The sequence below is a fragment of the Thamnophis sirtalis genome, unplaced genomic scaffold, assembly GCF_051295495.1.
Source record: "Thamnophis sirtalis isolate CommonGarterSnake01/CBP01778 unplaced genomic scaffold, rThaSir2_p1.2 scaffold_4, whole genome shotgun sequence".
In the NCBI taxonomy this organism is placed as follows: Eukaryota; Metazoa; Chordata; class Lepidosauria; order Squamata; family Natricidae; genus Thamnophis; species Thamnophis sirtalis.
In genome coordinates, this window is record NW_028261384.1 from 12,648,596 (window position 1) to 12,674,589 (window position 25,994).

Here is a 25,994-nt window from a genome sequence, read left to right on the forward strand (position 1 = left end):
ACCAGCCATATCAGGCGCAAGCATATAGAGGCTGACAGGAGGTTGGAGAAGTAGGGCCGAATAATCTGCCCCAATTCATGGGAAAGTTTGACAGGGACTCAGACCAGCTAGCTCTATTCCTTGATTCAGCTGATATCCACCTAGAATGCTATGAGCACCTCTACCCATCCCCCAGAGTCGTGGTGAATACCATTGCAGAGGGGCTAGAGGGAGAAGCAAGGGACTGGTTAGCAGCCCTCCACAAGAGGAGATCCCCCAACTGCAAGACATAGATGACTTCCTGCAATTGCTAGAGGCCAGATTTGAGGAGGCAGAGGAGGACCCATATGCGGAAGAGGAACTCAGCAATCTAAAGCAGAGGGGCTGCTTCATCAAAGAGCACATCTGTGAATTTAGGAGGGTCATAGGAATGCTACCCCCTTTACCAGAATGGCTGCTGGTGCAGTTTTTCAGAATAAGCCTGGACAAGCAAATTGCCAAGTAACCGCATACCGTGACATTTCAAATTGACACTCTTGAGTGGTTCCGAGTAGCAACAAAAGTTGACAGCAGTCTGCATGCCAATGACATGAGAAAGCAACCGGATGCAAGAGAGGTCAACCTGATCTGAAACCACCCAGGTGATGGGGAACCACAGCACCACAGTGGGCCCTGAGACCAACCCTCTCTCAGTCCCCTGAAATGCAGATGCAGGGGGATGAGCCACATGGCATCTGCGTGCCCAACCCCAACTCCGGAACCAAGATCAGACCCGCCGCCAAGGGCATGCCCAAAAGGAGGCCCCAAACGGACCACCAACACGTCCCGGAAAGCCCTCCAGGCTGCAGAGGTCCCTTTCCCCCCAGGTGAAAGTGGTGGAACCCCAGGCAATGACAACCAGTTGCCCGAATCCTACGACATTGAGGACAAGGGAGAAAATGACCCAATGGTGAGTGAACCAATTGACCCTTTACTTTTTCCAATACGCCTCACAGCCCCCAAAACAGGAAACCAGGGGGATTTTCAAGCCCTAATAGATTCAGGCTGCATGAGGTGCTTGATCATAGTCCTGAAACTGGGGATCAGAGCAAAAAGACTGGCCCACCTGATCCGGTTCGAACAGGCTGATGGATCCCTAATGGGAGGAGCCTATGCCACCCACTGACTGAACCAGTGAGGCTAGAGCTAGCGGATCACTGGGAAGTAATTTGATTCATAATAGCCCCCAAAATGACAGACACAGTCATACCAGAACTTTTATGGCTAGACAAGTGGGGTCCAACCATCTGGTAGCAAGGGGGTACCTGCAGGTGTAGATATCAAGGGGCCCCAATCCCTCCCACACCAGCAAGCAGAAACACCACCCAGAGGAAACCCCCCAAAAGAATCCACCAGAAAAATTGGCAACCACATCCGACAAAACCCCAGAGGCCAAACAGATCCCGAGGGAATATCAGGACCTTGCAGAAGTATTCAGTGAGGCCAAGTGCGATGTTCTGCCTTCCCACTGTGATGCACATTGAGCCATCAAAATCATCCCCGGGGCAAAACTACCCAAGCCCAAACTGTATGCCATGACACCCCGGGAAATGCAAGAGATGTGCAAATATATAGACAAAAACCTAGCAAGTGGGTTCATCGAGCCAGCCAAGCTATGGGTTGCAGTGCCAGTCCTCTTCAAAGAAAAAAAAGATGGAACTATGAGATTGTGTGTGGACTTTCGAGGGATAAATGCAGTGTGCATACACAACCTATACCCTACTTCCCCTCATGAAGGACATGCTATCTCATCTGGCCAAGGGAAAAGTGTTCACCAAACTAGACCTCAGAGAAGCATACTACCAAGTACATATCATAGAGGGAGATGAGTGGAAAACAGCGTTCAACTGCCCCCCAAGGAGCTTTCAATTCAAAGTGATGCCTTTTGGACTGCAGGACCCCCCAGCGGTATTCAAGCAGTTAATAAATGAGGTGCTGCATGACCACCTCTACAAGGGGGTCCTTGTCTACCTGGCTGACATCCCCATCTACACTGAGACCATGGATGACCACATACCCCTGGTCCGCCAAGTACTGGAAAAATGTCTGGCAGCCAACCTGTATGTCAAGGTATCAAAATGCGTATTCCACCGTGCACGATTAGACTACCTGGGTTACCAAGTGTCAAATGAGAGAATAGAGATGGACCCGGCCAAAGTACAAGCCGTCCTAGGCTGGCAAACCCCTCGCACTTGAGATAGCTACAAAGCTTCCTAGAGCTCGCAAACTTCTACAGGCAATTCATCCCCTCCTTTGCGAAGATTGCCAAACCCGACAGACCTCCTGAAAACAAGGAGACGTGGAACGAAATCTCACCCGGGACAACCCCTACAGTGGGACCTAACCTTTGGAAGCGGTGCTACTCCAAAGAAATAACCATGGAAACTTGTGTCTAAACCTCCCGCAAGCTGACAGACAGAGAGACGATGGGCCGCATGGGAAAAGGAGGCTTTTGTGGTGAGATGGGCACGGCTAACCTGGAAGGGGGCCAGAAACCATTCAAAGTCTGGACTGACCACAAAAATCTAGAGGTGCTTAGGACCCCGGGGAAACTATCACCCAAACAAGTTCGATGGGCTCAATACTTCAACCATTTTGATTTTGTTTTAAAACACATCCCAGGGCAGAGGAACTTTTTAGCTAACACCCTCTCCTGCATGCCTCAGTACAAATGCGAATGGGAGCAGATAGTGGATGCCATCATTCCCTCTACTCAAATAGCTGCCCAAGTAACCACTAGGCGGCAACGCCGTGACCAGCAAGACCAACTAGCAAGTGACCTAACCACGGGACTCAAAACCGAATTGCTTACAGAGTGGTTCCGAAACAACCAACACATCTTGACAAAAAGAGATGACCTCACATGGAAGGGGGCAAAATTCTATGTCCTGGAATCTCTTCGTACCCTAATTCTCCAGAGGAGCCACAACACCAAACTGGCAGGCCACTTTGGGTTCCTAAAGACTTTACACTTAGCCTGGAGGCAATTTTGGTGACCTGGCATAAAGATGGATGTGGATAGTTACATGAAAAGTTGCACCATCTGTGCCACAATGAAGAGACGACCGGGGAAACCTCCCGGACTGCTGCAAACAGTAGCAGAGCCAACGAGGCCGTGGGAGGATATCGCAATGGACTTTATAGTAGAATTACCGAAAAGTGGAGAAAACACGGTGATTTGGACTGTAATAGACCTGTTCTCCAAACAGGTACACTTCACACCCTGCAGCGGACTATCCTTGGCTCACAAGCTTGGCTCACAAGCTCACAAGCTAAACTGTTTGTGAAGCATATCTACCGATTGCATGGAGTACCTCGAAGAATTATTTCAGACAGAGGAGTCCAGTTCAGGGCTAAGTTCTGGAGGGAGTTCCTGCGGTCTCTCGGGGTCTTAGTTCAGCTTTTTATCTGAGCACCAATGAGGCAGCAGAGAGACTGACACCATGGTAGAGCACTCCTGAGGTGCTACGTAAACTATCGGCAGTCCAATTGGGCATACCTTTTATCTTTTGCTGAGATCGCGTACAATAATGCTGTTCACAGTAGCACAGGACTCACGCCATTCAAAGTACTAAGTGGCATGCACTTCGTCCCAATGCCTGAGTATCCAAAGGATCCCCCCCCCCTCCTCAGTCAGCTTGACTGATTGGATGTTGATGCTGAAAGCAACCTGGGAAAATGCAATGGCTAAAGCGGCACGAACCTATAAGAAACAGGCAGATAAACACCAGGCTCCGCGATGGCCATTCCAGGTGGGAAAGAAGGTTTACTTTTCCACAAAATATTTGAGATTAAAACTTCCTAGCAAAAAACTGGGGCCAAAGTTTATGGGACCATTCCCCATAGTAAAGATCATCAACCCAGCCACAGTGCAATTGAAACTGCGACTGTTGGGGAAGATACACCCAGCATTTCATAGTAGCCTCTTAAAACCGTGATCGGATCCACTCTGAGACTACTACCCTGGAAGCCCCCGGGCCCTGTGGTCATAGGGGGCCAAACCCATTATGAAGTTCAATGAGTCCTCCGGGATTGGGCGGCCTAGAAATTTAACAAATAAATAAATAGTGTCACCTCTAAGGTTTTAGCATCTTTCCTCAACTGCTCTGGCACATTCCTGTCTCCTAAGCCAAGCAAATCTTAATGCTGTTTTGGCTTGTTCCTAACTGCAAGTAGTTTATGCTGTTGGGGAGCATAGCTTTTGCTCACTCTGAGTCTCTCTCTTATTTGTAATTCTGCACGGATTTGCTTCTCCCTTCAATAAGGTTGTATTAATTCTAGACAGCTCTACATTTTAGAATCAAGAAATAAACTTATTTTAAAATGTGTTATTTTTCCAGTTGATGCATGAGGGTATGCATATGTTGCAGACTGGAGATGGATAAGTCTATGATTCTTCAGATGTTCTTGAATGACAATGTCGACAGCTCTGGCTTGCATGTCCAATTGCGAGCAATATAGTTGTAATTCAGTAACATCTGGAAGGCTACAGGTTGACTGGATATTATTAGCATTTGCTGATTTTTACTGGCAAAGTAGTAGGAATCATGAAAGCAATCAACCTTGGAGAACCATCAAGAATGATATTTGTTTCTTCATATTTCACGCAGCATATAGCTTTGGTTATACTGATACCTCTTTTATCATTCTTACTAATGTCTATAAAATATACTGAGATCTTTTCCTGTAATGAAACTATAAAGCATCCAAATCTTGTTCCAGCATTTCCAGTGTGTTTTAAAAGATTCAATGTTGTGAAGATGAGTAATTTAAAAATATATTTCTTATGATGAAAAATTTGCTTTTTGGTAAACAATGACATTTCTTTGTTAGTTCTTGCAACTACTTCTTTATCAATCCACAATCTCTTAAAGACCTCACTGAGACAAGGAAGTCGTCCATCCAAAGATCATGAAATGGAGAATCAGTAAAATTAGAGAATTCAGTAAACATTGGTAATTCAGGCTGATTTTGGGTTGCAAATGTCAAACTTAAATACACATGCATACTACTTTATGAAAAATGCAATTATTCTTTTTCCTTTGCAATCACAATTAACATAGGAAAAGAATCCTGTGTAGAAAAGCCAAGCTAAATTGCATACAGAATCCTGTATACAAAAGCCAAGCTATAATTAGATAGATATTTTTTTCAGAAAAACATTTAAACAATTATGCTATTGTAATAAATGACCCACTTGTATTTCATTAATTAAATAATGGAGTTATTTTGTATACCAATTCTCATCATTTTAAGAATCAGATGGCTATCCTGAGATTGATTTGATGCTCATGTAGATCTCATAAAACAGCTGTAAGCCACACAAGCTGAAAAAACTTGCTTCCTCCCCCAATCTTTAGCTGTCACTTCAAAACTGACAGCACAAAATTTATATTGCTAGTGTTTGTTAATTCAGTCCATAAACTGTTTTTTGCATGCAAAGTTTTTCTCTGGAACTTCTACATATTCATCTCTCTGGATTGTGAACCACTGGTTACTGCTTCATTGGTTCAGAGTGATTGCTCTCACAAGCTACTGACAGCACATAATTATTCCAAAGCATTTTTAAGATTCTAAATATATTACCCATCTATCATCAATTAATAGGCTTATTTGAATACAATTCCAAATTTTCTGCTATTAATTCCTTCTTTCCCTCAATATTAAAGAAATAAATATTTTTGCTGAAGCACTCTACCATTCCCTCCATACTTAAACATATGGAAAATACTGAGCGACTTAAAAAAAACAAACCATTAAACAAATAATGGCAAAAGATAGTGAACTGATTAAAAAGCATCAACTCTATTTAATTTTAAACCAGATCAACATTTTTCCTAAATTTTACCTACCGGTATATTATCTATAATAATGTTTGAGGTTTCTAGGCTTATGTGAGCCTGTGTGCATTTTAAATTACCCTTCCAGTATTATGTCTAATCTTGCTAAGAAACAGATAAAATATGTAAGTAAGATTCAGGTATGTCATGATATCCAGAAAACTAATCTTTTCAATTGTATTTTGCATGCTTAAAAATTCTGAACCTATAAGGCAAGCTGGACGATAATGCATATTTCAAACATTTCCACTGTTTTATTTATTCATGCTAGTGAAATATGTATATTTCAACAAGGAAAGCTATATGATATTGAGAATTCATTTAAAAATACCTTGAATATCATACATATTTCTTTTAAATACATGCTTACAATTTACATTCAATATTTAACTTCATTGTTTGCATCTGAATATGATTTAAGACTTACATTAATTGATAGAAAAAAATTGCAACAGCCATTATACTAAAAATGGACTGCAACTGATATATCTAGTTGACAATTTGTCAGTCCACTCGTAGATTACCTTTGCAAATCTACAGGATTTTTTGTATGCAAAATAAAAAGATATGTTTCAGTGAATACTCATCTTTTGATTATGTCAGTGCACTCAAATTGCCATTATTTAGATAATTTGTCTGTACTCAAAAGGCTTTTTTTTTTTAAAAAAAATGAAGATTCAGTATTTCTATGATCAAATACCATTATTAAATATGAAAGCAAGGTCTCAGATATTTCTGCTGATTTTACTTCTCTAAGCTCTTTATGTGCTTGGTTCTAACGAGCTATAGAATTGAAGTTTGCAAATCAGTAAAATTAAAATTCAAAGTATAGAAGGCAAAAGTACAACAATATCAGTTGTTAAAAAAAAATCTTCAAATGCTTCTCTTTAATTAGGTCTATAATATCTCACTAATACTTTATAAAATATATGAAATCTGCATTTTCCCTGAAACAATACAGATGTTGCCAGATAAAATTTGGTAAAATGGCAAGGTTTCCAGGAGGCATTTGTCAATAAACAAGAAACTGGATCTTTAAAATTAAAAAATACATTCATAATCACTTTTCAGTATGTGCTTAAAAATGCCTATACATTTTTCACATGTAGGTTAGTGGGATTTCAGCCACAATATTACTAATTCAGATTCTCTAATTAATCTTAAATTTGGAGGATAAAAATATTTAACACTACATATTACAATGTAACTGGATTACTGGATTAGAAAAAACGATTATAATTAAAATTAGTGTTAAGAATATTTCCCATATTTATGTAAGCATAACAGAAATGATGGAACTGAATTTCATAAAATTATAATCTTAACAAAATCTGGAATTCTAACAGTGCAATTTTATAAATGTCTGTTTAAAATTAAATGTAATTGAATTCATTGAGACTTTGTTTTTACAAATTCAAAATTTTAAATGCCAGTATTTTTATAGCTGACATATACATTTAAAATTATATTTAAAATAAACATTATTTCATAAAACATTTTTAAAAACCATGGATAAGTCCAAGAATTTTGATTGCTTTCTAATTTCCAGCAAAACTAATTGTCCCCTATTTAGTTTGATTTGGAAATGCACTATTTCTCCTGTGAAGAAAACAGAGAAGGGAACAGGAACTCACATTATTCTAAAAGACCTCCTTTAAACAAAACAAACCTAAAGACCTTAATCCTTAACTCCCTAGCCCCCCCCCTTTTTTTCTGGTTTTTTTGTAAAACATGTTCAGAGATGCTAGCAATGCAGCTGGGCTTAAAGCAGAGTGCACTTGCATTTTTTTTGTTTGACATTGAAGGACTAGAGCTGGTGCACCACAGAAAAGCCATGGCAATGGTATTCTTTGATACTTGTGCAATTCATGCTTTTAAGAAAAGGAAATGGAAAGAAAGATTGGACTTCAGGCCTTTGATCATTTGAACAACACTGGATCCTTAACCTGGGCCTCAAACTTCTCAGGCCAGACAAAGGAGGACTAGGCCTCACAGACCGGGCCTAGATTCCTGACAGAACAAAACCTTTGGTTGCCTCACAGTGTGACAGCCTGGGAAAGGCCCACCTCAGCAGGACGGGAGATGCCCGCTCTGCCCTTTGATCTTTCATTTAAACTGCCCATAGCCCAGGTCAGGGATTTCAGAGTGCACACCCCCAATGGCAGAGGGGAGCAGGTCAAGAACAGAATGGGGCTCTATCCAACCCAAAAACCCCTCCACTCTTTTCTTTGGCCAGTTTCACATGACTTACCTTGCATTGAACAGCACTAAACCCACACTTAAAATGGAATGTGACATTACATGCTACAATGGAGTCAATAAATGGCATTCTTCAGAGCTCTTGAAACAAAATCAATCCTTCTCTTAAGTGAGTAAAAGAATGAGGCTAGAAAATGTTTCTTGTTTACTATTCTATGTAAGAAATTGTATACATTTTCCAATCTCGTTCTCATTGCTCTCATTATAGCTCTTATTGCTGAAGAAACAAATGGGCTTTACAAATGTTTAATGTAAGTGGCCAATCTTTTCTTTGCTGCCCCCCATAAGTTTTATTTTCACTGAACAAAATACCACTTAAAATTCAATGTTACAAACTCTAAAATACCCTTTTTCACAATGAATGCACAGTTCAGTGTATGCAAAACATGGATACATGATTAGTTCATTTTTGATTTGTCTATTAATTCCTTGGCTTGCTAATGAGGAAAAGAAACATTAGCTACTTTCTGTGTACAGCAAAGTGATAATACTAGAAATGAAAATGAGGTCAACCACTATCCTTCAATATTAAAAAGATGAAGGTAGGATTATAATATCTGATTATACTTATAAACATGCTTTTGTGGACAAACTGAATTAGAGGTTGTTCACTGCATCAAATTAGAACTAGAGAATTAGAATTAGAACTTGTATTAGGATTAGAGCAAAATTGGAAACATACTCACAATAAATATTCAATATGCAGAATGTTAAATGTGGCAGGTATTCGGCAAGCTAAACATAATTATCAAGAACACCCCCCCCCCCACTTGAAAATAAAAGTTTTCGATCATTGTGTGCTACCTGCTCTAACATATACTGGCGAAACGTGGACACTAGCCTCACAATTGATAAAAAGTTACGAGTGGTGCAAAGAGCTATGGAAAGATATATGCTTGGCATTACAAGACAAAATAGAAAGACCTGCACTTGGATTAGAGAATAAACAAAAGTATACAACATCATCAAGAGAGTAGAAGAATTGAAATGGAAATGGGCTGGTCACATAGCAATAAGAACTGATGGTAGGTGGTCATAGAATGGCTTGCATTTGAAAAAAAGCATCCACAAAAGAGACCTAAAACAAGATGGATCGATGACTTCAGCAAGTATTGTGGGCCTAATTCGCCAAAAAAAAAAAAAAAGCTTAAGGCCATATTGGTTGGAAACCTGTGGAAGAGGCTTCCATCCTTCAGTGAATAGACAATGGCTAGGATGATGATGATGATGATCCAGACACTATGAGGATCGAGGGGTAGTATTTCACAATACCTATCAAAAGTGCCTAAACAAACATTTTCTATTGATCATTTGGGTAGAGAGCTGATTTATTCCTACATTCCATATTGCAGATAATTTAGATAAGGAGTTATTACTCAGCTATCATCCCACGGACATAATGAAAAAGTAAATGGCTTCATAATAAAGATACCCATTATCCAGGATTAGTTTTTGGGCAAGAGATTTATTATTGTTTATTAACTAATGTAGCTCCATGTTAGACAGTGGTTAGATTGGGACTTTTGAAGTTCCATTGGTTCATGGAGTTCCATGAAAGATTGGGCTGAGTTTTTCCCCCTGTGAAATCTGGTTTTCCCTAGAAACTAATCCATCTCTATTAGCTACCCTACTAGTAAATCAGAAATTGGGTCAATTTCTTAAATAGGATTTTAGTATATGGTGGTTTTTAGAATTCTGAATCTTACATATTTTTTATAAATACTTATTTTTAGTTCAGAAATTCCTTGAGGAGTATATAGTTTACCACCTGATTTCAAATGAATTAATCTTAAAAATTGTAATACAAGCTTACATTGGACATCTAAATTTCTTAAACTGATCAGGATGCAATACAACACCATCAATATGCGAAGTGTTTTACAAGAACAAGAATAAAGATCTTGTTCTGAAAAGCTGATTGTAAAATTCCACAAAGAGGGGAGGCAAATAATTTCCTTCTGTTTAAATGCATGCATTTAGGGTCAAATGATGCAACTCTAAATATATTTATCACGTGATAAATGTGTTTCAAAATTCAATAGTAGTTTAACCTAAAAATACAATTTTTGTCAAAACTTCGATGTAGCCATTCCAATGAAAAACAAATGATCTTTGATTCCACTGCTATTATTCTTGGAAGAAAAACATCCATTGGTTCCTTATGCACTACAGATTTAGGCAAGATGAAAGGATAAAAAACATAGACATGAATGTCTATCATGGAGAAAATAGAAAAGCAAGTGTCTTATTTTCTAAAGTCGCTAGATGTTCTCTTTCATATTACTGAATTCCTCTCACACACATTTATCAGAAAGAAAGCAGATATCCTGTCAACAACACAAATCAAAACAGTACTGATGTTTCTTCATCTGACTGTCTCCGGATTACATACCCTGAGTTATCATTCATGGTCATGATGTAATTGAATAACATAAAACAGCAACTTAGGCATGTTTTTTTGGCAGCACGATGAGAAAATGCAGTATACTTTTCCTTTTACTGTGTGATGTAGTCCTTAAAAGTTGGTATCCTGTGCTTGCCATTGATTTTACATAGATATTATTAATACTATTAATTAACTAGAGGAAGGCAACAACATTAGAAAGGTTTGCTTTGTAGAAAAATGGGTTTGGAGAAGAAATCTGAAGGGATAGAAAGAAATGATAAAATTGTCTGGACATGCATGTTATCTATATAACACCAGTAGAGGGGAAAAGGTGGAGTTCCTTGAGAGAGAAGGATAAGTTGAGATAGTTGAGGACAGTAGAACTGGTGAAGCAGTTCCATGACCTTACACATCAGATCATCATGTATAAGATCATGATTGTAAGACAAATATGTGGATTTGTTTATATTTTTTCCTGTTTTTTTTTTTTTAACAAACAAGCATTTATTTTAAAATACCCACTATATACATTTTGGAATAATTCCCATGGAACTAGTGAGACCATGAAAAGTTCTTTGTATGAATTAAAAATAATATTAATTCAATATACACTATTCAAACAGTATTTGATCAATATGTGAACAAAAGTGAAATCAGGTATGCCACAATACTGTTTCTTAGTATGAAAAATCTCAAGTACAACTGCTAGTCAATTTCATATAATTATAAATAATTACTATTTCAAATTAGGTAACCTGTGAATCAGTAAAAATTAATTTCAAAGAAAACATACAGAGGAAGCAGATCATCCAAAAATGAGGTTTAAGTAATGAAGTTCTCAAGTTTTCAACATTCACACTAGCCAACCAGATGATTAATATATATGAGCACATTAAAAATTCTTACTTTCAGGAATAATCACATTTAGCATTTTCACTTTTTCAGCAAGAAATTAGGTATTGCTGATGCAATTCTGGGAGATTTGTGCATGAGATAAAATGTATTTCTTTTTGGAAGATGTAGAGAAAATTTGGAAAAATGGACTTTTGGAAACGTGTGTTCTCCTTGTTGTTTCCATGTAGAAGAGACAGCTTTTGTCAGGAATTGATGGGTGTTCCAGGAGAGGTTTTTGATCTGTAGGTTTCAAAGTCTTTCTAAGCTTACACACATATTTTTTCCAAGGATGGGGTGAAGTGGAGGTGGAAGGGTGATTTGTATTTCTATAATGGGCTTAAATATTTTTTCTTCCATTGCTTCTAAGGAAGGGAAAACAGATAGCTAAAAACAGAATACCCGGTAAAACAGTGATGAAATGTAGCAGAAAATCTTTCTTCCTGTCCTATTGACAAGATTTAAAAGTCCTAGAGATTCTAACATCAATCCAGTGGTGTGTTAGTCTGCCTGCTGTAGAAGTTCTGGCATCAAGAAAAAGCCAGAAACTAATAAAAATAACCTTTGAAAATATCTGTTGATTGTATTTGATCACTACTGTAGTCATTATTGTAAAATTTAATGGCAAAAGCATTTTAAAAAATTACCTACTTCTTTGGAAACAGTGTAATATGCAAAATAAGAATGAACTGAATTTTGAACTTATTATTTGTGGTCCTTAAATATATGAGATTTTAAAGATGTGAGTATTATGAGGTTCTCAAATGTTGTTGAGACTAAGACAATTAAAAAAAATATCAAGTAGCAGCCCATCTCATATGAAGTGATCCTAGGTGGCATACAACCATTAAAATAAAATAATAAATAGTGTATATTTTGGAGTATAAGATGCACTTTCCCCCCATAAAAGAGGGTGAAAATTAGAGTGTGTCTTATATACCAAATATCGTCCCGCCCACCCACTGGGCCCCCATCCTTTGGCCTCTGCCTCCCAGCAATTTGCCTCCTTGCAGCAAACAGCCTGTTTCAGCTTCAGCACAGCCTGATTAACACAAGCAGCTGATTGTTGGCTGAATCGGCCTCCCAACCACCAGCTGTTTCAGGCTGCAGGGATTGCCATTGCCTATTGCCACCTCCACATGCCCCATTTTCAGCCTCTGTGCGCCCACTCTGATATTTTCACCACCTTGGGGTGGGGTGATCCTGAGCACTCCTCCTCCTCTTCCTCCTTCCCAGCCTCCTCTTCCTCCCACCCACCCCCAACCCTTCAGCTGCATGCACAGTTGCAATAATCACACTAGGAACCTCTCCAGAATGTGTGAGTACCTGTGCCATCCTAGCCTAGTTTTCCCATTTTGCATGGTCTCTTTGGAATAATCCATACAAGTGTTTCCACCATTGTAATTTATACACAATTGGCCTCTCCGTGCCCCATTTTCCACCCATTGCAATCCCTGCCACCAGAAATGGCCGAAAATGGGATGCATGATAGCTGAAAATGGGGCACAGGGAGGTGGAAATAGGCTATGGCAATCCCTGCAACCAGAATCAGCTGATGTCGACCCAACCGACAATCAGTGCTAATCAGGGCTGTGCTGAAATGGGCTGTTTGCTGTTTGTTGCAAGGAGGCAAAGGCAGAATTTTTTTTCTCATACTAAACAGTCTATGATAAAATTGAAACTGAAACAGGCTGTTTGCTGTTTGCTACAAAGAGGCAAATTGCTGGGAGGCAGATTTTTTTTTCTTGTTTTCCACCCCAGAAGCTAGGTGTGTCTTATACTCTGAAAAATACGGTATATAAAAACAATTGTTAAAAAACAGACCATACAGCCATTTTGTACTGGATAGATAGAACTGTCTCACAATATCTTTGGTTTCCTGGGACCCCCAAGCCTGATGACAAAGCCACATTTTCAGGAGATTTTGGAACATTAAAAGGACTTGTCAATCAGTCCTTGGTTGTTATCCTTCTTTACATATATAATATGGGCTTGCATCATTTGCTCTCAATTCACCACCCTCAGAAAAGCCTCAGAGAAGACTCTTCCTTCTCTTATTTGGCTTTTCCATGGAACTGCTTGCTACTTTGTTGGAAGGAAGGAAACTATGGTGAACTATGAGGAAAAATGCACCTCTGCCCTCTATTCTGGTATATCCCCAAGAACCCCTTCTCTCACCCATCAACTGCCAGTGCCCCTTGGCTAGCCGTATTTTGTCAGCAGGCATCTGAATTGCTTTCTTGTTCTTCCCTCACAAGCCATTATCATTAAGATAATTCAAATTTCGGCCTAGATTTCAAATCAGGCAATGGTGGCTTGCCCGTTAGGCCTTGTTGCCTGGTGATTGGTCACAGCGACCAAAAGGAAGGAGGAAAAATTGTGATATGCACCTCTTACCTTCCCTTGCTCCATGCAACCTACAAGGTTCTGGGAAGTGTAAGTGGAAAGCAAATTTCGATCCTACTGAGGTTGTAGCTGCTAGATTTTGGATGCATTCATAAATTAGCACATTTGAGATATATTGATTGAAAATTGTTGTTCTAAAATGCCTTGTTTCACCCAATTGAAGGTTACAAAGTATCAGACACGAGAATTTAACTAATATAAAGACTTACTTACTAAACTTACTTCAAGGGGGAGAATGTTCCATAAAATAAATGCCATGGCAGAGAAGGGCAGTCTTCTGGGATCTGCCAATTGTAAATCCCTGGCAGATGAGACCTGAAGCATACTGCCTCTGCCAAAACAAATGGGACAGGCAGATGTAATTGGGCAGATGTGATCCCTTAGATCACAGCTGTCAAACTCCTGGCCCATGGGTTGGATGTGTTCATGTGCTGGCCATGCCCACTCCTGGTTTAGAGAAGGGGAAAAAAGTCCCAATACATCACGTGATGTCGCTGTGACGATGTGAGTTTGACACCCCTGCCTTAGATAAATGCATTCCATGCTATGAAAAGCTTTAAAGATCAAAACCAGCATCTTGAATTGGACTCAGAAAGAAACTAGAAACCAAATGCTTCTGGATACTCTTTAAGAGTGAAATTAATTTCATTTGATTTCATTTATATTAAAATTGAAACTAAATATAATTTATTTAATTTCTGTCTGGTCATATATTTTAATACAGGTAGTCCTTGACTTACAACAGTTAATTTAGTGATCATTTGATGTTACAATGACACTGAAAAAAATGACTTATGACCATTTTTCACACTTATGACTATTGCAGCATCATATTCATGATGATCATAAAATTCACTTAACAACTGCCTTGCTGGGCAATATGCTGGGCTCAATTGTGATAATAATTTGAGGTCTACTTATATTTTTCTCCTCTCACAATATAGTATTATAACTGGATTACATATTTCAAAAGCCTCTGAAGACTCATCCACATTTTCTGAAGAGTGTGTGTAATCCTGGGGCCTTGGTATAGTTGTTCTGATTTATGATATTATACAAACCACAGTTAAATAAATCATGGCTTAATACAATGTATGGACATCTATGTTACTTAAACTATATTCCACTATTTCATTTCCACTTTCTATCCATGACAGTTCTGCCCCAAAATATTCCATAAAATAATATTACAGATTCAATAATCTAGCCTGCTCAGCATAGATTGTCCTATTCATGTTAGCGGTTGCAATCACTCACATCAAAACCAGTTACATCTGACAATCTTCTGGAAGATAAACCAATTTGGGTGCAATTCCAAGAATTCTCAGAGTGCTCGCATGCACTGTTATTAAGATGCGATTGCCAGACCCCAGCGGTCCACACCAAAGTGAATTCTTTTTATCTTGTAATTTCTCGCCATTTTACCATCTCCTCCTCTGAAACAACCAGCAACTACTGAAAACTGAGGGGATTTTATCTATAGTACATGCAAATCAAACAGCTTTCTTTTGACTATGACATAAAATTTAAGTTACCTTGAATATATTAAAAAATTGTAAGAACAACAATAGGGTTGAATGTTATCTGGTCAGCAAAGTTTATAATCCAAGGTTTTACAAAATTGGAATACTAAAAAGCAATTTAAAAACAGTTTACTATTTGATTGCAAAGCCTTCAGAATAATCACAGTCTACTTGACTACTCAAAATATCTCCTGTCTGAAACATCTCCTGCCTCCTCTGTTCATAAGCTGATCAAGGCTGCACATAGTTCAGCCACTTCTTTCTTAGCCAACTTCTTTAGCTGATTTGAGTGCCTTTGAGAAAATGAAACAAAGCAGAAAACCCACAGAAGCATATGTCCATAAAAAAAGCAAGCTTCAAGCCTTTGCATAGAAATCTGTGGCTAGCATGCTGTTGCTAGGAGACAACTACAGCAAATTCTCTAGTGGCCAAAGTGAACGACAGTGTAAATGCTTCCTAGTGGCAATCTTGTGTTCCATAAGACTTTGAAAACTTGGCTTTCCTCTCAGGCCTGGGGGAGGGCATGATTGTTGACCCCTGCCAGTTTTGGGGAATTTGTATTATTATATTGTGGGTTTTTTCACCTATCTATTTAAGAGGCACTTTGCAGTGTTATTTTTCTTTTGCTTTACAAGATTGAGAATTTTAATATAATATGTAAGCCATGCAGAAATACTTGAAGTCTAGCGGCCTCTAAATCTTACAAAATAAATATGTACAGTAGGTAAATAAACAAATAAATACACCTGGACACCCTCTAGTGGCCAGATTGAATAGCAACATATTTGGGAATTGATGCAAGTTAAATTCAATTCAAATGAGGTGTGTCACACTGTTGGTAAGTAACTTAGTAAAATTCCATCTCCCAAAAGCTTTACAGCAGTGAAATCCAAAACAGAGATTAAGATGTTCTGCCAGGCCAAAGAAAAACGAAAATTAAAAAAGGATCCATGCTCAAAACAAGTCTGGAAGAGCCCAAAAAAGAAAGAAAGCCCAAAGAAAGCAGAGAATGCTATAAACCAGGACAATTCTTCAAGGCTGAGATCAGCCTAGGCAGAATGCTACAACCAGTAATGCAATTCTTAGACATCTCAATGAGCAAGCATTGAAGTACACAAACACCATCCCACAAATTCTCCAACAAATTCCACATTCCCAGGAAGAAAGACTGACAGTTAAATCTGCCCTCTCTTCTCATGTCTCAAAGTCCCCAGGACTTTCTGAGCATATCTGCTACTCTGGGCAGTCCACATGCTCAAGTAATACTGCATTCTGTATTACTTGCATAGACAGCAGAGGCAGCATCTAATCACAAATGTGGTTAATTCAATAAAATGAAAGTCCCACTTAGAATTGGGAGAAGCACAATCAGGTTCAGAAGCAGTTGAAGCAAAAGCAATGGTAGAATGAAAGGCAGCTAAAATGAAGACGCATCTAGCAGCCCAGAAAGAAAAAAAGAAAGCGGCCAAAACAACATTTGAGAGCTGGAACACATTGCTGTCAAATGCTCACACAACTACCATACCAACCCATAGTCATTGAAACATGATAGAACAACAATCAGAACCAGAGGGATTAGAATATCTCAGTATTGTTAAAATGGAATTGTTTTCACATATTGAACTAAGGAGTCAATTATGTTTTGGGGCTTTATTAAACAATTTCACAATTAAAATAAAGTAGCAGTGAACTTCTGTGCCTGCTGTGTTCACTAATTTATTATTTTGAATTTGTAAATAATTGCATGTAAATAATAACCATGCATTCAGATCTGCAGAAATATGTAATGTTTAGCACTATATGATGTAGGAATGGTGTCAGTTTCTGTTAGGGACTCAAGGAAACTCTTTGATCAGGAATCCCTAAACTATCTTATTAAATTTAGGTAATAAAAACATGTAACTGATGGAATTCTTCAAATTTTAGCTTGAAAATGATCTCATGATTTCAGAATAACCACCAAACCGGAAAAGCTATTGAACGTAACTACATAGGTGAATGCAGCTGAGGAAATGGATACTTACAGACTTAAGCAAATAACACTAATTATGTATCTTCTACTTTCTCTTATTTGAAGTTACATAAATGATGAAAATACACAGCTTATACTTTTTGTATACGTCAAACACATTTATTAAAAAACCTTTTCAGAAAAAAAAATCAGCTTCAAATTCAGACAAAGGCAAATTCCCTCAAAATGGGTCTGAGGCCCTTCTTATCAATAGGCCAGAATATTGCCGAACTCTAAAGCAGCATCACTTTTTACTCTCACCTTTGGCCATTTTATTGAGAACCATATCAATTAGGATGTAGGTTCCAGTTCTTCCTGCACCATCACTATAGACAATGAGAAAAAATCTAATTAATTCAATGTGCACAAAATCCTAACAAAATTAGAGTTTATCTTGATATGATGTAAATATAAGTGGGGGACTAACTTGTGATGGAGGAGCACATCATAAATTAGATAATAGTGACTGAAAAAAACTTCTCTAAAAATGAACTATTCATACATGATTTCTTGGTTCGAATAAATAATTTTTTTCTCTAAAGACAAAAATAAACCTTTGAGAAGAGTGTTATTTAATATTTTACTCAACACAAATAAGTATTGAAACCTGCATGCATAATGAAAAGCTGTTCAACTTGGTCCATAAGAAAAACCAAATAGAGGAAAAAGCATTTCCCCCAAATGATAGCTCTCTTTAAATTTCCAGGAACTTTCCTGGCTTTGCAAGCTGACCTGCTTCTCCTCCTGCTGTGAAAAACCTTTTGTTATTTAAAGGGCATATTATTCTTCACGGAGAAATTGGATACTAGCCACCTGAGCCTAGAAAAAGATATGGCTAGCTACTTTCTTCTTTTCATCTCTACAGAAAAACTGCTGCAATTAAAAAAAAAGATGCTATTCATATTCTGTACATTATTTTTAACCTGCTCAGGGCATTACTGTTCAGGAATGACAACAAAAATGGAGATTTGTCATAGAAAGTATAAATATGTCAAGATTTGTAATCTGAATACTGTCTTCACTGCCTTCAAAAGAGACCAGCTTTTATCTGGAAATGTGATTCCTTTTGTATCTCTTGTGAGCAAACATTATTAAGATTTCAGCAATTTTCCTTTTGTTCTTCTCCCCACTTTCTAACCTATTATGGGCTTTTTGACAATACTTCCATGAAAGAGAATGAGTCATTGGAAGTGATTTCTCATTTTAATATTTCTTAACATATAGAAGGTTTTGAGGCATTGCAGAAAGAAAAAAGATATGACAATAATAATGAAATGTTGTGTTCAATTTGAGCGAAAAGTAATTTCCTGTATCAGATTAAACAACCACAGAATGATACTTGAATGTCACTACAAAAGGGACTCAAAATAAATAAAAAATGAAAACAAAGAGACATTTTTGTTTATTAAAATAATAGACTTGGTCATAATAATGTACATAAACTTTAAAAAACCCACATGCCTGTGCCTATAAAAATCACTTATATGATAATTCTAATGCATTTTTGGAAATAATGTGATTCTTGGATTAAATATTCAACCTGCACATTCTGTGATAACCCAAAATATATACATTATTCTTTTAGGAATCCATTTTTCAGCTGGGTCATGAAGTATTTCTTATTGTCATAAAGAATGACAAAAGTTATTTTACCACCAATTTATTTCTATCTATCTCTACAGAAAAACTGCTGCAATTAAAAAAAAGATGCTATTCATATTCTGTACATTATTTTTAACCTGCTCAGGGCATTACTGTTCAGGAATGACAACAAAAATGGAGATTTGTCATAGAAACATTTTCATAATATAAAAAGAAGTAGCTTCTTCTACTTCTTCAAAATTTGTTAAACTGGGTGGCAAAACAGCCTCAGAAGATAAGGCCAGTCTGAATTTTCTACAAAACATAATTGTGAATAGATCACAATATACATATACATGGTAATTATGCCTTATTATTGCACTATGAACAAAAAAAATGAAGGTTTTAAAAAAATGCAATTCAATAACAGAGATGAAAAGGGGTAAGTATTTTGGCAGTAGTATAATCCTATGCATATTTACCAAGAAGTAAATTCAACTTGACTCAATACTCTTTTTGCCCATGCAAAAATATGTACAATTGCAGTATTTATATGCTACATATTACTAAAAAGAAACAATTTCTGTACTGGTTAAGTTGAGAGCTGAACATTAGTTTTAGATAATTTAAGATAAATCTCTTCTTAAGGCATCAATCTATACATGAGAATTGTCAAGATTTTCTGTATTTATAAGAAACTCATAGCAGCAGAAAATATGAATGAAGTAGTCAGAATTATAATGCATTTAATTTGATTATTTAATAAATCAATGTACAAAGCTATTAATCTGTCAGTTATATATATGTATATTAAAAAAATTATACTTGCCTGCAATGTACAACTATTGGACAAGAACGGCCCCTGTAGCACTTGTTTATTTTTCTGCAATAAAAAAACAAAGATGTTGTTAAATATTAATATTTATCTAAAAACATAATACTTTTCAGGAATCATAAAAAATTAAGTCCTAAATACATATTTATTAAAATAATAGAATAACAGGTGTAATCTTTAAAATATTATCCTGGCACAAGGGTAACATGAATTAGTAAAGGTGTTTTATAATGCTTACAGAATTTTAATCTAGATTAATTTGTTATCAACTAAATCCTTCATTTCATTTTCACTGCTATTTAAATTATTGTAGAGCTTGTTTAGATTTGGTTAGCACAATGTATGAACTCAATCATTGTGGATTCTAAGCTATATGCAAGTTTTAATATTATGTGTGACATCAGGCTTCTTCAACAATAAAACAAATTTTTAACTTAGCATGATTTGTGATGCCAACACACAGAATCATAATTTCCTCACAACCTTAAATACCATGTTATTCCAAATGTTCCTTGTCTGTAGTATATTCTCCTGAATTGTTGAACGAAAGACAGTATGTGTTCTTAAACAGCAATAAAAAAGTAATAAAAAGGGTGCTTTCCTTTTCTTCTGCATTTCCTACATTAGTAATACAAATGACAACAATTCTGGCTTTGGTTAAAGTGTGTATTAACAGTTCACTTTCAGCTCTGAAGCAGTATTAGCAGAGTTCTGCTTCAAAAGCTAATACAGTTTCACTGAGAACTTTTGCTTTGAAAGGTGATACATATGTTCCTAAATAAATCAATGCTTAAAAGCTACTGCCTTAGGAATATATTTCTTAATTCACAGGATAATAAATACCCCCATCCCTAATTTTGCATATAATAACTGCTAGATTTATATAGTACATTTTATTTTCTGATCTTTTCAAATATACAAACAAATATATTCTGAGACTTTAAACACCTCAAAACAGAATTTCAGTATGGACACAGACACATGCATGCACACTCAATATTTTATAGGCATAATTCAAAATATTGTTTTTAGCTAAAAATTCCTAAATGACTTAGATATTTTATTATTCCCCTTTTATAGGTATACGTATACGTGTAAATTTACACATGCACACGTATATGTCTAGCAAGTAGTACCAGATTTATTTTTTTGTAGAAATCTTTTCTGTGTAAAATAAATATATATTTCCCTGTTTCCTAATTTGAAAATAACTGCCTCTAAGTAAAAAAAATATGGAATTAATCAATTCACATTTATTCCAATTCATGATTGAAAAAGAATCATTAGCTTGAAAAGATCAGGAAAGAATTAACTCAAACCAGCATTAAAATTCTAATGATTTACAAGTTTACATAAAGAATATAACAAATCAATCGTTTTTCTCTGATTTAAGTATCTTCAGTTAAAGATAGAGAAGACAGAGTGAGAAGTAGCTGTGTTATGATGAATAGGAGGAAGAAGAACACCTTAGGGAAAGATCAAGACCTGACGTCCAAAATTCATTTTTGATGAGAATGAGGAGCATAGAGTTAGACATCAGAATGGAATAAAAATAAAACTGTATAAATCATGCATAACTATGCAAGAAAATAATTTAGTGCCAAATTGAAGAAGCTATGTAACACTTTGAAGCGAATGCAATAGTAACTGATGCTGGCCTTAATGACAAGTATAACATTTCAGACAAAGGCTATATAGAACAATAGTTTCCTGAGCTGGGTTCAGGACATGTCAGAACAAAGAAAACAGATTTCCTGTAAACTGATAGGTAAACTGTGGAGTCATTTGGTGGTCCTAATTTAAGATAGTTCATTTGCTCATATGAAGGGATTTTTTTTAAAAAAAATACTGCCTGTGAGATTATAGGACAATCTCCTCTGTGCCATTGTGGGAAGGAAATCATCCCATTCAAGTAAACATTCCCTTCCATGTACTAGAAATTCCACCCATTAAAAAAACAAAATGTACTAGTTACCATCTTTAAAGCCCAATATGGCAAAAAGCTGGGCTACCTGTGGGAGCACCTTTCCCTAAGGATACTTACCTGTCCTAGATAAGGTGGGCACATTTCTGGTTTCTTTTCCCCAAATACTGCCATCTAGTGGGAAACAGGAAACATGCTTTTCCTGTGCCAGCCCCTGCCCTGTGGAATATTTTGCTCCTTGAAGTTTGGCAGGTGTTTGTCTTCCTAGCCTTCTGTAAAGTGCCTGCCTTCCAATCCAAGCATTTGGAAAAGACAAGATAATCACACATCACTGTGGATTGATGCCAAGTTTTTTTTTTATTATTTTATGTTTTAGAGTTTTAAAAATGATTTTATTGGAAGCTACCCAGGTTGTCTTAAATACGGGCGGCTATATAAATGTTTTAAATAAATAAACAAACAAATAAACAAAACCTTCCTCTTTGTGACTGCCACATCTACCTGCGATTTTAACTAAACAAAAAGCCAGTTGACATGGACTTCCGGTTGTTGTTGTAGTGGGATTGGTCATACGGGGCAGGTCTCCATGCTCTCATTCTGAGTTCTCTCTGTCGGTGGGCTCTGAAAGGAGCCAAAGCTGCCCTATAGGGGTGGTGAAGCAAAGAGGGGCACCCTGTGAGGTTGCGGAGAGTCACAGCTCTCCTGTCTGATGTGGGATTCTTTTTCCCTCTTAGCCACAGTGAGGAGAAGAGGCAGCCTAAAGATGCCACAAAGTTAGGAAACCGAGGAACAACTAAGAGTGATGCTGGAGTGAAGTAGGTGAACAGTGACTAAAACTGGGGGAGAGGATTCCTTTTTGCTTAAAACCTACCCCAAGGGATAATTTAGAACTATTTGTTCAGAACTATTTGTTAAAGCAGTGATTAAGCATTCTGAGAAAAACACTAGAACTGAAGGAAAAGATGCAAAGAGAGGAAAACAATAAATCTTTAAAAACAGAAAATTGGACTATTAAACTGGGAAGACTTGGAAATGTGAAGGCATTTTAAAATGCTAGAATTATCTATTTAAAAAAATTATCCCATTTTGATAATTGAATTACCATTAATTAAAATTATATTGATTAGTGGCAACACAGAAGTTTAAGTTGAGAGCGCCACCTGATGACGAAAGGAAAATATGTAAGTCTGGGAATATTTATATGAATTGAGAAAATATTTATTGGATTATATCTAACTATCTCATGACTATTGGAGACACAAATATGAGAACAAGGAAGTTATTTAATTAAAATGATCCCTGAAGATTGAAGCTGTAAAGGGGACGTAAAGAGGCTTTTGATAACTTCTGGGACTATATAAACCGAACTGATTTAACCTATGGGATACAAAGAACTGTGATGAGTGTACTTCTTGAAAGGCAACTTTAGGTCTGAGTAAGTGGTTCTAGGACTACTGGACAAAAGTAGGATTTTAAAAACCAAATAAGATGCTTCGTAAGGAATAAATGAGTGGAATTTTGAACGAGATGATGCTGATTTTCCAAAGCACAAGGACGTAATAGAAAAGGATTTAAGGAGATTATGGAAAAAATGGAAAATACTATACAAGAGATGATAAGTAAAGTTCAAGACGCCCAGCAAAGGGAGGTATTAACAGAGGAATTGGAGGAAAAGATTGAACCGAAGAACCAGTGAACAAAAGAAGACAAAGAGATAATAATAAAAATAACAGTAATTGATGAATTAAATCAGGGGGAAAACATTTTAAGAGAGTTGAAAAGAGAATTTGAGATACAGGAAGACACTTTTGAAAGGGAGGGGCCTGGGCAAATATTTTGGAAGGGGGTAGAGATGGGAGAAATACTTAGACTGAATAACCAAGAAGTAGACTGAAGATCCAAGAGAGGAATATGGGAGGCAAGTCAAAAAAAGCATAGCAACAAAGTATTGAAGTGGGCAAGAGATGATGGATAGAAAGGAAAGAATTTCACTTTTTTGTTGATGTTCTGATTTACTTTTTTTCTTCTCTTTCTTTCCCTTCTTTTTTTAGAATGGTGGCATGATTAGAAGTTAGGTAGGATAGAAAGAAAACGTCTTTTAATAAAAGAGTGACATGATTAAAAGTTTGACTAGAGATAGAAATATGAGAATGTGGGAATATTAGTGTATATATTTTACATAATAAAAGCAACAACTAAAGGGAAGCTTAGAAATTGAATGGCGCTATTATTATGTATGATTAAATAATATTGTAAGTGGCATTAGAGCAATATATTAAAACATGGAATAATTAAATAATTATAGACTATAATTTAATAAAAATGTGTATTATTATTAGAAATATATAAGTTGGTTGAATGTAATAACTATGATCAATTTTACTAGTTCTATTTGTATTAGAATGTATGACACCCAGGTGCCACACTGTTCACGCATTGATACGTATATGTAAAACAAAACAAAACTTGAAACAAAAAAAAAGCCAGTTGACATGGTAAATCCCCTCCCCCAAAAAACCCAGTCAGCAATGTCACACTCCAGAACATTCTTTTGGCCATCCAGCTAATTGCAGATTCTAATAATTCCTACAGGGTAGCTCTGTCCCTGGGTGAAACAGAGGAAGGGTTATCAAGTAACCATCCCAAATTTTGTAGATTACCTTTAATTACTGTGATTGTGTGCTGTGCTCTCAAATGAATTTTTGCCTCTGCTTTAACCAATTCACCCCAAGTGTTCTTTTGAAAACCCAGTCCAGATTGAATCCAGAATTTTCTTCTAATAATTGGCAACCCAGATAGGACCTTAGGCTGACCTGGAGGAGAGGACCCAATTCAGGTCACTTCACCTAATCAATACTAGATAATTTGTCTTGAGGGTCTTGTCATGGATTCTGCCCATTTCAGCACAGATAGTAAAGACAGTTTTGGTTTGGGGCTAAACAGTTGCTTGAACCAGAGGCCTCACTGTTGAAAATACCAAACAAAATCTGTGTTTCATAACCACAGTGTGTGAGAGATTCCCCTTTCATGCTGCCCATAGATTGCATTCTGTGTCAGTTCAACTGCACCCAAACTCCTGAGGTGAGGTGGTGTTGGATCGGTTTGAAGGATTCAGCATTGTGAGATTGTGTGCTTAACTTTATCTAGGCAACTGCCAGCCTGGTCTCGGAATCAAAAAAAGGAAAGGAGTGCAGGGTGCCTGAAAATTGTAGGTGGAGAGGAGGTGGCAGTACCTAAGAAAGTCCTCTCTAGGCTCATGGTTCTTGCGAGTACAAGGTAGAGAAGTGTATTATTTTATGGATCCCCAACCCCAAACCCAGGGACACAAACCACTACCAGGATGTGCCTATTTGGAACTGGGACATACGAGTGGTGGGTCAGTGCACACATGAATTACGGCTTGCACAAGCAAAGGACCAGCATGTGTACACACATGCACACAGCTCAACTTGCATAAGTTGAGCTGTGCACGCATGTGCATGTGTACCAGCCTGCTGTTCGTGCAACTCTAGCTGCATGTAAGTGCCACCTGTCGCTTGGGTGGCCTGGTCCCCCTCTCCACCCTCATCTGGGCCACCAGGTCACAACAGTTGGGGACTGCTACACTCTTTCTTGGAGTGTGTGACACTCCAAAAGGTCAGGAAACACGTTTCAGGTAGAGTGACTGAGTACGGCCTATATTGGAGGTGTCCCCAGCTTCCCTTCTGAAAAGGAACTTGCCTGCTTGTTGCTTGGGATGGAGGGAAAATGCCTGTCCAGGAAGAAGTGAAGAAAAGCCATGCATAGTGATAATATAGGAAATGGAAAAAATAGCAAACAAACAAACAAACAAACAAGACAAAAAAATGAGACTGATAATCTGTTTTCACCACAAATGGGTGCTTTCAACTAACCTAAAATCTAAAGCCCTCTCTTGAACAGGAAAAGAATGTTTTTTTAAGTTAAAAAAGGAGTCATGGTGGTGCGGTAGTTAGAATGCAGTACTGCCTTTTAATCCTCATCAGCTCAAGGTTGACAGCCTTCTGAGGTTGATAAAATGAGGACCCAGATTGTTGGGGGCAATAGGCTGACTCTATAAATTGCTCAGAGGGGGCTGTAAAGCAATGTGAAGCGGTATATAAGTCTAAGGGCTATAATTATTGCTAAAATTAAAGCAGAGTGAAAATTGCAAAGTTTAAGTTCTATAGAAGAAAAATGTCTGTTCATTATGTTAAAACTTAAGAGCTCTGGTCTTTTCTTTCTTTATCCCTTGTGTGAGCCTATTTTTTTAGTTGTTGATGTATATATGTGAGGTATGTGCTTTTGGAGTAAGGGGGAGTT

At 37.2% G+C, this 25,994-nt stretch overlaps 1 protein-coding gene across 2 annotated transcripts in view; it reads right to left on the bottom strand.

The window, feature by feature from the left end:
* PTPRN2 (protein tyrosine phosphatase receptor type N2) overlaps window positions 1–25,994 on the bottom strand; it is a 722,783-nt gene that overhangs the window by 10,385 nt on the left and 686,404 nt on the right. For both annotated transcript variants that reach the window (XM_087712495.1, XM_087712494.1), the window contains 2 exons: window positions 19,745–19,798; window positions 17,596–17,660 (listed from right to left, as the gene is read on the bottom strand). In XM_087712495.1, coding sequence (XP_087568621.1) covers window positions 17,596–17,660; window positions 19,745–19,798 — 119 coding nt within the window. The remainder of the gene's footprint in view (window positions 1–17,595; window positions 17,661–19,744; window positions 19,799–25,994) is intronic.